Genomic DNA, 14,649 nt, shown 5'->3' with positions numbered 1-14,649 from the left:
TCATTCAGACCTCAAAGCTGTTGGTTTTCCAAGTCATTGGAGTCAATTCATCTTATACCAGAAATGTGTTCAATCATCCCAGGATTTTTGATATGAAAGATTATAATTGAAAAAATATATTTATAAAGTAGTGGAAGAAAGCATGTCCACAAATAGGAACTATGAGAAGGCAGAGTGACGTTTACCATATATATTAAGATCTTTCGGAAACTTTAGACTCCTTGTTTAGGGAGTCCGTCATAAATAAAGTCCTTTATTACTTTAAAAATTGATAATTCCATAAAAATCATTTGGATTTTGTTCAAATGGAAAGAAAAAACTACAACACTCGAGTCAGTTATGCCAAATATATTAAGAGTGAAGTTCAATTTTTGACAATTGACTTTTTGGAGGCTAAGTCCATTCCATATTCATCTATTCCAAGAATAAAGACTCACTTTTTATATTTATATAAAATCAATTTATTTTCTGTTGAAGATGAAGGAAGGGACATTTACATATTGTAATTTAAAAAAATATATTCATATATTCTAACTTGTCTTTATACTTATTACAGGAAAATGAGTGGTCCAACAGTAAAGGTTTAAATAGTTAAGGCTATTAAATTTATATTTGAAATAAGCAATTAAAATTTTTGATTCCTCAACCTGATTAGTTTTTTGAAGAAACTTTTTCGACAGAAGAAAGGAAATAATATCTTCAAAAAAATATTGCTCCTCTGATCAATTGTCAGAAAACGAGGATCATTTTTATATTAGAACTTAAGGAGCACTCTTCAAGCCTTCTACTTGTATCAATTTCGTCTACCCCATATAATCCTTCAAACTTGAATCTGTATCATTTTCTAGTAGAGAGCCCCTAATTTAATCAGCTTCCTTCCTCATCATCAGCTTTAAAGAAATGAGCTGATTTATAAATCTTTTAAAATATTTAAAAAAAAAGACCGAAAAGTGTAAATTTTGCATTGACAAACATTTAAAACAGTCGTGTATAAAATTTATATGTAAAAATATTAATAAATATTTGAATCTCCGTTATCTCGATCCTGATGTTTTTATTTAAAAAAAAAAAATTATATGTTCAAAAATTCAAACATGCGTAATGCAGAACACATTGAGATACAAGTTATGGACACAAAACCGAAATCACCGAATAATTTATTCTATTGCACAGGTTTAATGAATCACTGTGAACACTTTACTTACATAGGAAAATCTGAAATCTTATAAAAATAATCATAAACTATATTCATATTAATTCTTTTTCTTTGATTAAACAAAGATCAATGACTCACAAGTAATATATATTTAATTGAGTTTATAATAGAAAACGCATAACATCAAACGGATGATTAAGAAGAAGTATTACCCAATAAGACCCAAAGTATCGTCATTCTATTCTTGAAATTATAAAAATAGAGGAACTCGAAAGTCAACTTCTGTACGTCCCATACTTTTTTTACCTCTCTTCAACCCCTTATTTTTACTTGATTCCGTCTTTAATGTTGACAGTCATGTATAATTTATATGATACAGGAGTGCAAAAAAAAAGTCAATCTAATATAATAAATACAGAATGATCCAACATTGAAGAGATCAAGGAAATTATGAATGCAGAAACATCCTCTCAGCTGCTTCAATAAACACTTATTATATGCTTAGAATTAAGGAATCACTATCCTCCTCATTCTCAAAAGAGCAATTTGTGGCTTATATCTTAACTCTATTTGACATTCCTCTGAATGATAATACAATTATATTTGTCAAAGGCTAGAGCAGAATTTGAAGTGAAGGGATTCAGAGGATTCATTGGAAATAGTCAAAAAAGCATCTCACTCTTTAATATCGACTACGAACCTCAAATAATATAAAAGGAAAAATTTCCAAATTAGGTGTTTCATTGAAGATTAACGGCTCAAAATATATCTTCATTAATAAATCCTTGCATCAACTCGCGAAGATAGTATAATTACGTTGTCAAAAATTATCGTCAAATAAAGTAAAAAATAATTTGGGATTTTTTCCTTATCGTGATTTTTGATGCTTGTATGTTGACGCAACACATATGTCAAAAGAAAATTAAATCAAGGACACCATATGTTTATCTTATATTATTGTGACCGTAACTTTTTGCAATCTTTAAGTAGGTATAACGGGGCCTCTGTCGGACCAATCAAAATAATTTATTAAAAGAAATGGAAAATAATTAGTTGAAAAATACAAATCCATCCCACACTTTTTTGAGGAAAAGTACTTCAAGCGTCATTTCTAATTGACTCACCATGCATCTCGATAAATATGACATTATAAAACTAATATATTGAAACTTTTTCAACTCGTACCAAATCCCAAATTTATTTTATTAAAAGTCATCTCAGATGAATTAAACTAAGGATAAACTAAAGCGTTAAGATAAACTACAATGATATGACGTAGAATAGTAATGTGACGTCATTATTATACTACCTATTAGACAGTTTGTTAATAAGGTTCAATATTTTTATTTTTCCAATTAATCAAATTAGGTCGATCGCAATAAGCATGCCATATTATACTTATATTAGAACAGATCGTTAATTAACTACTATTTTGTTACTTCCTTCCAAATGTAAGTATATAATGAAATACTAGTTAATTAATTTTGCTTTATATTAATACAACCCGTACAAAATCGCAATTATAAATAAAATACTCAATATCCAATTTAATGAATCTATAATTAATTAAAAGGAATTAATAGATATGATAGATGAATATACTATTTGAATGTTATCAAGGAACAGAGGTGGGTACTTGGACTCAATAATTGCAACTCGACTTCGAACCCTTTTATTACAATAAATATAAAAAATCGTTTCAATTTTTTCTTTGAAATACAAAAATACAAAGTACTTTCATAAATCACTGGGTCCAATACTTTGGAATTGCAAATATTTGCTCACACACAAAAAAAAAATAATCATCCATTTCAATTTTTTAAATGTATAAAGTATGTTTTATAGAGAGAATAAACTCTTTTTTAATTAGATGTAAATTATCAGCCTGGGAAATATAGAATACATCTCAGAATCAGGACATAAAGTTGTTCCTTTAGTCTTTAGAATATTTTTTTATCTAATAAAAACAAATATATAAATTGTCTTAATTAGAAATAAAATAAGTTGTCTCTTTTATAAGATAAAAAAATAATCAAAAAAGCAATTCAATCTTTAGATTCTATAATTATTATCTAAATATTTTTACAAAATAATCCGACCTCCCCATTATGGACTTTAAATGAACTCTAATCAATCATAGGACTCGATGAAAATGTTTAAGGATTTGTGTGTAAAGGCATGAGACTTGACTTGAACTTATATAAGAACTTGTTTCTACCTCTGTAAAATACATTCTATTCAATGTTCTTTATTACTTATAAATTTACCAACTATCTCTCTAACCTATTTATTTGCTCTATTTTAATGAATAGAAAGGTTATTTACTATTATCAAAGTCATGAGTTTTCATGGTATAAGAATAAATATGGGAAAGCTCCTCCTGAAGAAATTCATGAACAATTATTCTCTTCAGAGACAACGTTCTACTCAATATCTCCTCATGAATAACCATCAGGAAATCTGGACTCATCCCTTTGCTGAAGCTTTCTCAACGACTCCCTCCATTAATTCTATAATAAAATCAGAACCCAATCAGAATGAAAGTTTGGATTCCATTCAGAAATCCGTTCAGGAATTAATGGGTCTAAGAACCCATAAAACAAGTGGGATTACGGTGGAAAAAAAAGTTCGAAATTTTTGTGATTTGTATCTTGAGCTTGCATCAGAGTCTAATGAAGTCAAGTGCTCTTTCTTAGAAGGACTTGCTCAGAATTATGATATTAACAAGGATGAAGTCAAATCCATTGGTAGGAATGACATTTTTATAATATCTACCTGCTGTAATTAATTTGTTTGAAATTGTTATACAGCATCTCAATACATTGAAAATCCTGAAACTGAAAAGTTTTCCAGGCTTGAAGAAACTCTTCGATCCTCTTTGATACCACCATATATATGGCTATTTCAAAAAATTGCTCAACTCAATGGTGGTGTGAAATTTTTGGTGGATCTTCGTTCAGATTTGATCACTTTGTCTCCATCCAATACAAGATTTTTAAATTCACAACTAAAGACGCTCCTAGGTCACTGGTTTGCTGTAGGATTTTTAGAACTTCAGCAAGTTACATGGGGATCTTCATGTGCGATGCTGCAAAAAATTTCTGACTACGAGGCTGTGCATCCAATTAGGAATTGGACAGATTTAAAAGTAGGTCTACAGTTACAATTATGCATTCATTCTACCTTAACGCTTTAATTCTACCCTACATTTATTTTAAAGTCTCGAGTGGGTGAATATCGTAGATGTTTTGTGTATACACATAGGTCAATGCCTGAAGAGCCCATAGTTGTTCTTCACGTTGCTCTCAGTGCAGACTCTGTACCAGGGGATATAAGTCAAGTTGTGAAGCATTATCGAAAAATTAGAAAATTTGCATCCATGGATGTTTCATTTAGCTCTACACATAGATCAAAACTAGACATAGGATATGAGGACCCAGATCTCTGTAACGTTGCAACGTTTTACTCCATTACATCTACACAAAAGGGGTTAAAAGGTTGAAACAAAATTATTCGGATAGTGTTGGACATGAATTAAATAAATATATATTTAACTTCCTAGGTATTGAATTGGGGACACAGTTGATTAAACAAGCTGTAATTTCTCTCTCTGAAGAATTCCCAAAAATGAAAACGTTCTCGACGTTAAGTCCAATTCCTGGATTCAAGTCTTGGCTTCTGAGCACATTACATTCTGTTAATCGTAAAGAAATACCCCTTGAAGCACTTTTTACAGAGTCGGAGATATCTGCTCTTGAGCTAACTAATAAACTCCCAGACTTGATTTCTCTCATCAAAGCAGATAAATGGGTTGACACTGAAGAATTGCAGTATTTGCTTGAGCTTCCTTTCATGAGACTCTGTTCCAGATACTTATACATAGAAAAACATCGCCAAAATGCACTTGATTCTGTTGCAAACTTTCACCTAAGGAATGGCGCCACTCTCTGGCGACTTAATTGGAAAGGGGACACATCCATTCGAGGACTCTCCAATTCATGCGGCATGATGGTGAATTACAGATACTTTATGGATAAACTTGAGATCAACTCTACAACATATCAAGAGACCCATTTGATTGACATCGGTGATCAAGTGCATCAATTATCGACACAAGCCAAATCTCTTATGAATGAAAAATAACTTGGTTTTTCATAGGTCAAACTATACAAAGATTCTATTTATTACGCCAATATAAATATATTATTACTAAATATTTGAGTCAAAGCATTTTGTTAATATATACATAAAATTAAATCAAGGGAATTAATTTATTATTTATCTTCAGCAATGGGAGGAACCCACATTTGATCAAAGCCAGCCTTGTCTTTTTCTTTAGAATTTAGGCTACAATATTCCCGCTGATTCTGTCGGAATATTTTCCTTTCCGACTTAGTCAGCCCTTGTGGATTTAGTATCATGTTAGGATTGGCAAGTAGTTTATTCACAGGGTTATAAGTTCCAATATTCTCTTCTGTATCCCAATCTTCTTCCACATTAGTTTTTTGAATATTCACACTTGTCCTTACTTTTTTCCATTCGGGGACTTCGACCTTTTTAACTGGTTTTTGGAGTGCTAAGGCAGTAGGACACTCCTTTATATGTTCATGAAGCTTTTCAATTCCTCCACGGATATGATGAGTAGTGTCAAATTGGCAAATGTTGACATCAAGGGCGGCTTTGTAGAAAGGGGATGTCTTGTCTGCTAATATGGACTTCCTACAACGTATCAAATGAAGAGCAAATCGCTCTGGAAGGATCTTATGACTTGGTTGATAGGGACACTTGACAAGATTCGTTGCCTCATCCATCCAGGAGTCTCCCATCTCGATGGAATTTTTTTTTCCTACTTGTTTGGGCATTTTTTATTCAATAATTCTGATGCAACTTTATTGGAAACTGAAAAGAAATAACTAATATAATAATGAATGAATATGACCTACAGCATAGAGTGTTGCAGTAATTAAATTATAACGTTTTGTAATATTGTAAATGACCGGAATGGCCTATGATTATCGTAATACTAGCCTGGCTACTATCAAAATATTAATTAATATATTTATTATCTACAGTAACTGGCTTCGATGCTGCCGCGTATTTAAAGGTGCTCCTATTACGTGATACTTGAAGCACGTATTAATGTTCTTAACGACCAAAACTTATGACTGGACCAATGGCAATGAACATACAGACACTCAGTAAACTTCTGACATCGTAGTGTCATATTAAGCATCAAATTAATCAATGAGCAAATAACAAATAATACCAGGTTGCGCTAGCCCCAATCCTTTTATCGTAGTGCTACTAAGTTCCAATTTATTTACGTGAACAAAAATCGTTATTTAGTAGCTTAGCTAAATAATAATATTTAATAATATATCGAAAGGAGATTTTATCGGTACGTAGAATTGCGCGCTCGATGATATTATATAAAAGCTTTCTGTTCTTTCATCTATCTGCTACTGTGTATATTTATCAATGTAGTGCTGCCGGCTCCGAAATTGAAAGAGAGCTAGGGAAACATAAAGATATAAAAACCTACAGGGAGAGATAGTTAATTGAAGGCACATAATCTCTTTTCCCCTTGAAAAAACACTGCCAGAAAAAGGAATGGATGAATCCTACTTAAGTCCTACTTGAAAAAAATAAAGAGGAAAGGGGAGCAAATGGCGTAGTAGCAAAGGAACGCACTACCCAATAAGAAATCCAGATATTTCCTCTCTTTGGTTCTTTCTTTTTGTTTCATTTTGAGAAGGTAGGATGATGCCATGTGTGGACTGTGGGGGAGGAAGGGAAATAAAGAAAAAGGAATGAAGGATGCAATGTGTACTAATGACTTTGAGGAAGATTTATTCGATTCTCTAATTGGAGCAGAAGCCAAGAGTCGGAGCACGGGATTCTCTGAAGGGGTGTCTTTGGGCAAAGTGAAAAATAAGGACATAGGTTTTGAGGAAGGTCAAGCCAAAGGGCGGGAAATCGGATCCGAAGTTGGTTTTTATGCGGCTTGGGCCATCATATGGAAGTCCCTTGACGATTCTATTGAGAAAAAGGCTGATAAACTCCTGGAGTGCGCATTGGCATTCCCCACTCACAACTCATCGGAGTTAAATACGGAATTGGACAGGCTTCGATGTCGCTTCAAGTTGTTGGATAGTTCAATAAAGAAAAAACCGTATTACGTGGATTATAATCCAGGTTGGAATGTCTCACTGAGATTGAGATCTCTTTTTAAGTTCATTCTCATTCTCCTCCCAGTTTCCAACTGGAGTATTTATTGATTGATTTACTCTTTTCCAGGGTTAGACTCCTCGTCTTCGCACATGTCTTGGTAGACATAGCGTCCCAGCCCTCACATCCTTCACATCCCTCACATCAGTAGAAGACAAATCAATCTGCCTAAAGACATTTAATTGTAGTAGACTACTTCTCCTGCGAGCCTACAATGGATTCAGGCGTAGATACTGAGCCTGAATCAACTCCAGTGCCTCCTCCTCGATTACCCAACAATGTTTCAACAGGTGGTGAATCAAGTGCTCCTCCTTCCGCCTCCGCTACACCAGAGCCCACTTCATTAATTACAACAAATCCTTCTGAAGATGGTTATCTAGGGGACTGCTCATCAGACGGTGGAAATGAAAAGAACTTTCCCATGCCCTCTGATCTTTTTGGTCGTTTTGATGTGGAGGATCCACCTGCCGGAATTGCTTTTGAGCATGTTAAATCTGTTAGTTCCAATGGGTATGCGAGGACTAGTCACTCACGAAAAATGAAACATTTATGTTATAATCATCATCACACAAGATCCTTCCGACATCATTCCCACTCGGAATGGACTGCTATGAAAACAACTCTGGCTGAAAAACGACTTCGTACGGCTGTGGGACTAAATGATGAGGAAGCAGTCCGACGTCTTTGTAAATCCGCCAACCCTAATTCTGCTGATGTGCACAGAAGAACAGGTCTTCATATAGCAGCTGCAAAAGGCTATGCCCCTGTTGTCAGTGCCCTTCTTGAAGCGGGTGCAGATCCAAATCAAAAGGATGCTCTCGGAAATACAGCTTTACATTTAGCAGCATGCACCAATCATATTGATGTAGTCACATTACTCCTTAGGGCTGGAACCAACGTCACCACTCTTGATAATAACGGTCGTACTCCCATTCAACTAGCTCAGTCAAAACTCAAGTTACTTCAAAAGACCTCAAGTGGAGGACAAGAGATGTCAAAAGTGAGTTTTTCGAAAATCCTTTTCAATGTATAATTGTAGCTATATGTACATATGTTTATTATAGGTGAAAGCCGAGGTCGGTCAAGTTCTTGAAATGATGCGAGAATACTTGACTAAAACGGGTATTGATGCTTACGATGACCTTCTCAATAATTTTTCAAGTCGTTTCAATCTACATCAGACTCTGGATCAAGTTAACATCGACCTTCAGGATCTTTTAGATTCCTTAGGGAATCTCAGTTTAAAAAAGAGCTCGTAAAATTGTATCTAGGATTTCAATAACTTAAATGTGTATTTTAGATGTGGGTTTCTCTAACTAACAATGAGTGAAATGATGACTTAATGGAGAGGCTCTTTCTCTTATCTTTCTCAATGGAAAAGTTAACTTATTCAATAGGAACAGAAAGAGAAAAAAAGAAGCTGTATTCATCGTTGGTGTTTTCTCGATCCTTCCTGGAGGTTGTAATTATGCTGTTGACAATATTTCTCAAGACTTAAAATTATTTATTTTCTCTTAATCATTCTTAAAATGACTTACAATTATGTGCATTTATTAATTATTCAAGTATCATTATGACTATGATAGCCCAAGTTACCAACTATGTGATGGCCAGATATCTTTCATTCATTATTTATGTCTTCTTGATTTGAATCAACAATCATTTACCTATAGATATCTCACTTTTTTTAAGCTCAACTGATCTTCTCTTATTTATTAAGAATGAATAAACATATATTATTATAGTTATGAATAATTAGTTAAGTTTGACAAAAAATAATATAAAAAATGAAATTACGTATCGTCTTTGTATTTTGTGTTACTATCATGAGCCTTTGTATTGTGAGTATTCCATGTTTTGTTAGTCCTGTATTCAGGACCACCTTATCCGAGACGAAGAGAGAACAATTAATCTAATTGGTTTGATAAAAGTAAAACGTTTATCTATCTAGTTGTTTTGGTTATGAACTCATGAGAACAAGATACGACACATTGGACTTCGGTAAAGAACGAGAGGAAACTGCCAACAAAATTTATTATCAAGGACAAGACCGATTAAAAGAGCCATCAGTTGTGTTATGAATACGAGTGTTTTTTATTTACTGTAGGCTCTCAAACTTTAGTGTAGATGCAGTTGTAGACCACAGAAATAAGCTTTACCATGAGTGGGGCCTATACCAAAGATATATTTGCGGGCTCTTTCCTTTAAATAAAATTTGAAATTATTTCAAATGTTGTTTATTTAGAACAAAAAAATGGTGAACCCTTTTAATATATTCTTTTTTTATTTGACCTTATCTTAGAAAAAATTACTTAATTTATGAAAAATCTATTTGTTGAAGAGCCCCGATTTTTTATGTTCTTTAAATAACCTCAAAGATCCTCTTAAAACCGACAAAAAGGTTATCTATTATGACAAGCATAGTTTGATTTAAAAAAAAGAAGTCACATTTCCCAGTGTCTATTTCAAAGGGTTTAGAGACTGTTAATATTTAGATATCATTAAAATTAAAGTATAAAATATGTATCAATCAATTTAATTTCTTTTTTATAGAAAATATATTCTTGATGATGTCGTTTTTTAAAATAAGAACATTTTGATTTTTTGTATCTTTAATTTTTTAAGTTGAAGCCCTTAAACAGTATGTAAATCTGGAGAAAAGAGAAAATTATCTATCGATTTTCCGTTATAATTGAAAGGATTACTTTATTTTAAATTTTAGATGTGGTTTTCTCTAGAGGTGAAATTATAAATTGAGACACAATTAATATAAAACAGACGTCTACATACTATTATATTCTCCTTCCATGTTCCTCCTGAAAAATATTCTCTAACTTTTTTACTGTTATTTGTACCCTCTACCAAGTCTCAACTATAAAATGGGATGTTCGTTTCTATAGAGCATTTTCACCGACTTCATCAATTCCATTATAATGGAAGGAAAAACCATCTTGGGAACTCGGGAAGTTTATATTTTTACTACATAAAATGGGCAAATTTCCAATAAATCTTGATACAACTCCATGAAATAGCTTAAACGAATTTAAGAACTGCAACGAATACTACTTAATGTCAATGATAATTGATGAGTGATGACTGGAAATCTCCAAGAATGGGCTTTTTTTGTACAATTTTTTTTCATCGATTAGAGATGAGAAAAGTAGGATAACTAAAGAAAAATAATTATCCATTGTAATAGTAATTTTTTTTTTCACCGTAGCATGGAGTTGATGGAATTCCCTTTTTTAAAATCCTTTTCAAAAAATTATTTACCCCTGTTTTCCCATCTAAATTCTCTTATAAAACAATATTAATTTTCTCACCAAGACAAATAATTCTTTATTTGGGGAGGACTACAGGTCTTCTAACCCCTCCTATCCTACAATTTACATAGCCGTGATTACATTAATGACTCAATGTACTCTATGAACTGTTTATAGTCATGGGTGGCACATTGCCATTGGGTATACTAGTAGTCAAAATGTAATCCATGTTCCTTGTATATATACGTCTTATTAATGCAAATTTGCTCAACCTCGATTGTTTATATTCCTATTTATTAATTATATTTTTATATTAATATATCTGCCAGATAGTATTTGGATCAGTCTAAAAAAACAGTCCAAATGAAATTTGTCAGTCCTATGACCGGTCGTTATTGGTCTTTTATGAAGGGACTACAACAGCTGAAATGATGTAGTTACTAACTATGTCCTTTGAGCTAGAACTTATTATTATACGTTCTAGCTATAATTTATTATTTTCTTCATTTAATTTTATATATATTAATCAATCCTAGCTATGACGCCTATGAGTGATGAATAGTTATAAAGACAACAGGATTGAAAGACTGAGGTAAAAAAGATCGGACCGATGAAAGACTGAAAGAGAGAAAAAAAAGAGACTTATTAGCATTCTGTTTTAGCACGGATACAACACTGCTGCCAACGAAATAATACCTCATTAATTAAGAGTTTTCGTGTAAAATCATTATTCTGAAAGTCTGGCATTTTATAAGAGTGGATCCTTATTAATAAAAGAAAATAGGTAATTACTGCCGTGTATTTGGATGTTATAATAGGACCTACTACCTATGACTTAAACTTTTACTGTCTATCAAAAATATACATTTCATTACTACGTCCCAGGCATACGCATGGAGATTAAAAAAATTGATTTTAAAAATCTTTGAAAGGTTCTCATTCAGGGGACATGCTACAGGGGAAAAATCTGATTTGTTTTCATTATACTTAGTGGCCTCTCCACTTTCAAAAAAGATGAACGGAGCCTGTCATTCAGATGTTCCTTTTTTTTGCTCCCTTTTATTGTTCTTCTAAGTCGTTACCGTTACTGTATTTCGTAACCTTTTTTCCAAAAAATATAAGGAATAAAGTCCCAAAATCAGTTGGTATTTACTTCATACTAGGGAATTATTATTCAACATTAATTTTGGGAGTTGTTCTCAGACACGGCGTTACTAAAACCAAATATATATCGTGTATTTTGTTGTACGCTGTAAATTTTACTTCTGCTTTTCCTCTAATCAGTAATCATAACGTTGATTGGTTGAATTCGATTGAGCTCCTTTTAAACTCTGAATACTTCACAACAATTATCGAATAATAATTGCAAAGTTGGGAAAATTGGCAATCTACCAATGGATTTAGGCGCTATTTCTGTTTGTTTTCGAAGGTTGCGATATACAATAAAGATGTGCTGTTCAAATTTTAACTTTTTTCTTTTTCAAACCTTTTAATATTTAAATTTTTCCCGTTCTACAGGCTCTATACAAACTAAATATAACAGTCATTTGGATTTTGGACCTGCCGTATAGTCCTTGAAAATTTATTATTTGTGGGTCTAAAAAAAGGCAAAAAAACGTGATTGTTTGTATTCATTTGACTGAAGCTTTGGAATAGCTTATCGTATAGCATTGATATGGGTATGAAATTCAAGGCAATAAAATGTGCTTCAATTTGTATAAGTATGTTATTAATCCTTTAGTTTTGCCCATGTGTAAATTTTACTCCAGATATTAAGAAATGCTTGTTTTTTTATTTTTTTCCCGTTTTTTCTCCTGTCTTTTTAGGTATTCTTCTAAGTTATTATTATCTTGACGTATATGTATACAAAAATAGGATACAATAGAATAAAATACAATCAAATACATTTTTTCCTTGAATAAAAGCTATACTAAACTCTAAACTAAAAAACAATACCTTATAAGATACTAGAAATACATTGATTTTTAATGGTTGAAATTATATTTCTTGAAACTAATATATTTATTTATGTGGTATTCCACAACTTGCAATAAACTGTTTCTCTGCTCTTGGTCGGCGATAGTCCTAGTTACGAAGTCACTCATGAGTTTTACTCCTCTTTCATCAACATCATTGCGCACTTTTACTCACTTCACAAACTCCCATGCTACTCTATTTCTCATTATTTTCCCAGGTATCAACCGGTGTAATAAGCCTTTCAATTTTCAATCCGGTAGCGTCAAAAAGAAAATGTTAGTCAGGTCCTACCAAGTCTGTGAGAGATATAGCTTGAGTGATGACTGGAAATACTGCCTAGCCTTTTATATCAAACTCCGGCTTTTCGGTTTTTGATAGCTTGCTTGCCAGCTTTTGTTTCATGAGTTAGATACCCACCATGATTTCTCATTTTCTTCACAACAGAGGTTGGGAATTCATTATTAATATTTGATAATGAAGTGTGCTTTTTAATCCACTGCAAATCGTGGATAGGAGCATCGGTCGTAGATTTTGTTGTTATCCAGTGCATTGTATCAATTTTAATCTATCTAGTTTAATGATAGTGTCCTTTTAGTAAAAAATAATGACAACTGTCAAGGAAAAGAAAATTACTTCTTCATATTACCAAATACAAATTAACACACCGGATTTACATCATTGATGTGCAGCCATTAACAAGAGATAATTAAAATTCAACCAATCAACAACGTTCAGAACACTTATAAAAGGCACATAAAAGAGCCGAAAAAAACACTCAAAATCAGTGGGAAATTAGACAATTTTCTTACTAACTATGGCATTATTATTCAATAATTGTTGATAGTTGTTGACAGCATAAAATGAGATCATTCAAATTTAACCAATCAACGTTCACTAAACTCATTATGAGAATAGAACCAGAAACATCTACAGCGTACAACAAAATCGACTGAAATTTTTTGTGTTAGTGAAGTAACTCTGTGAGGGGGGGAAGCTGAATAATTGACTGCTGATAAGTCACAGATCATACACATATAGAGATCTAGCTACAGGCAAGTGCTATTGAGAAATGTACGACAGGTAGCACCCCAAACGTTCGGTGTGTATCAATAAGACAGATAAGTAAATAAATTTTTAAAAAATTAAATATTTCAACGAACATTAATTCGGTAATTTGGTTGTAATAAACTTTAAGTCCCCAAAAGGACACTTTAATATCACTTCTACATTTTAAGGGCTTGATAAAGCTTTTCTCTACATCAACAAAGAAGACTTAACTTATTTACTTTTCGGTGTCCTTAATCCAAATAAAAACGTCCGGGGGAATTTATTGTGCTGCGATGAATAGGGCATGTGAGTTGTATACTTATATTCGTTTCTAAATATATCAACAGTGAGTAGCGCCACATTGCGGAAAAATAACAAACCTCTCTGAATAATAATTATGATTCTCCGGCCAAAGAATACTAGCTACTAGCTAGAAAAATACTTCAGATGAAGTTGAGTGTCCTGTAGAAAAAAGTCCTTTAATTTTATTACTCATTATTATTTGAGACTTTATTATTACGTGATAATTAATTTAAAAGTGTTCTTGACTCAAAGTGGTTCTTCCAAATATGGGCTGGACATACCAAAAAGTTAATTTCAAGAATATATTCTTTGCAAGAAATCAGAAACGTATTAAGTCCTTCTCGCTAGTAGTCCTTGAATTACAATTTTGATTTAATCAATTACAACTAATCCATCTATTAGTCAATGTTACTATTACAAGGTTCGGCAACAAGAGAATGGTTTTTTTTCCTTCGGAAAGAGTTTCAAAATGAGTATGGACCACTTCTCCTCATTTCCATGTTAATATCAATTAAGTTCAATCCTCGGAATCTATTTCTTTAGTGAGCAAGGACTGACTCACCAAGATAACGAAGAGCTATCATCCTTTTAGATAAGGATCTTTCAAGATAATATAAATATAGTCAATTCATGAATTACTTATTCTCATGAAGTTTAGGAAAGGGACCAACATTT

The 14,649-nt window shown here is 32.5% G+C and overlaps 3 protein-coding genes across 3 annotated transcripts; 2 read left to right on the top strand and 1 right to left on the bottom strand.

Moving 5' to 3' along the window:
* Positions 1–2,433: 2,433 nt before the first annotated feature.
* LOC121123216 (malonyl-CoA decarboxylase, mitochondrial) lies at positions 2,434–5,413 on the top strand. The gene is made up of 5 exons (XM_040718350.2): positions 2,434–2,607; positions 3,469–3,903; positions 3,967–4,304; positions 4,377–4,653; positions 4,719–5,413. Exons 2-5 carry the CDS (start codon positions 3,495–3,497, stop codon positions 5,297–5,299), a joined length of 1,605 nt encoding a protein of 534 aa, XP_040574284.1. The 5' UTR covers positions 2,434–2,607; positions 3,469–3,494; the 3' UTR covers positions 5,300–5,413.
* On the bottom strand, positions 5,322–6,616 carry LOC121123238 (uncharacterized). The gene has a single exon (XM_071889668.1). The coding sequence runs from the start codon at positions 6,016–6,018 to the stop codon at positions 5,431–5,433; it is 588 nt and encodes a 195-aa protein (XP_071745769.1). The 5' UTR covers positions 6,019–6,616; the 3' UTR covers positions 5,322–5,430.
* Positions 6,617–6,750: 134 nt separating this feature from the next.
* Positions 6,751–9,180, top strand: LOC121123228 (ankyrin repeat domain-containing protein 54). Its single transcript, XM_040718359.2, has 3 exons — positions 6,751–7,351; positions 7,454–8,384; positions 8,449–9,180. Exons 2-3 carry the CDS (start codon positions 7,599–7,601, stop codon positions 8,641–8,643), a joined length of 981 nt encoding a protein of 326 aa, XP_040574293.1. The 5' UTR covers positions 6,751–7,351; positions 7,454–7,598; the 3' UTR covers positions 8,644–9,180.
* The last annotated feature ends 5,469 nt before the right edge of the window (positions 9,181–14,649 follow it).

The sequence above is a fragment of the Lepeophtheirus salmonis genome, chromosome 1 (assembly GCF_016086655.4).
Source record: "Lepeophtheirus salmonis chromosome 1, UVic_Lsal_1.4, whole genome shotgun sequence".
Classification (NCBI taxonomy): domain Eukaryota; kingdom Metazoa; phylum Arthropoda; class Copepoda; order Siphonostomatoida; family Caligidae; genus Lepeophtheirus; species Lepeophtheirus salmonis.
Note: the sequence above shows the minus strand (reverse complement) of the source record. Positions and strands in the feature narration are given on the sequence as shown.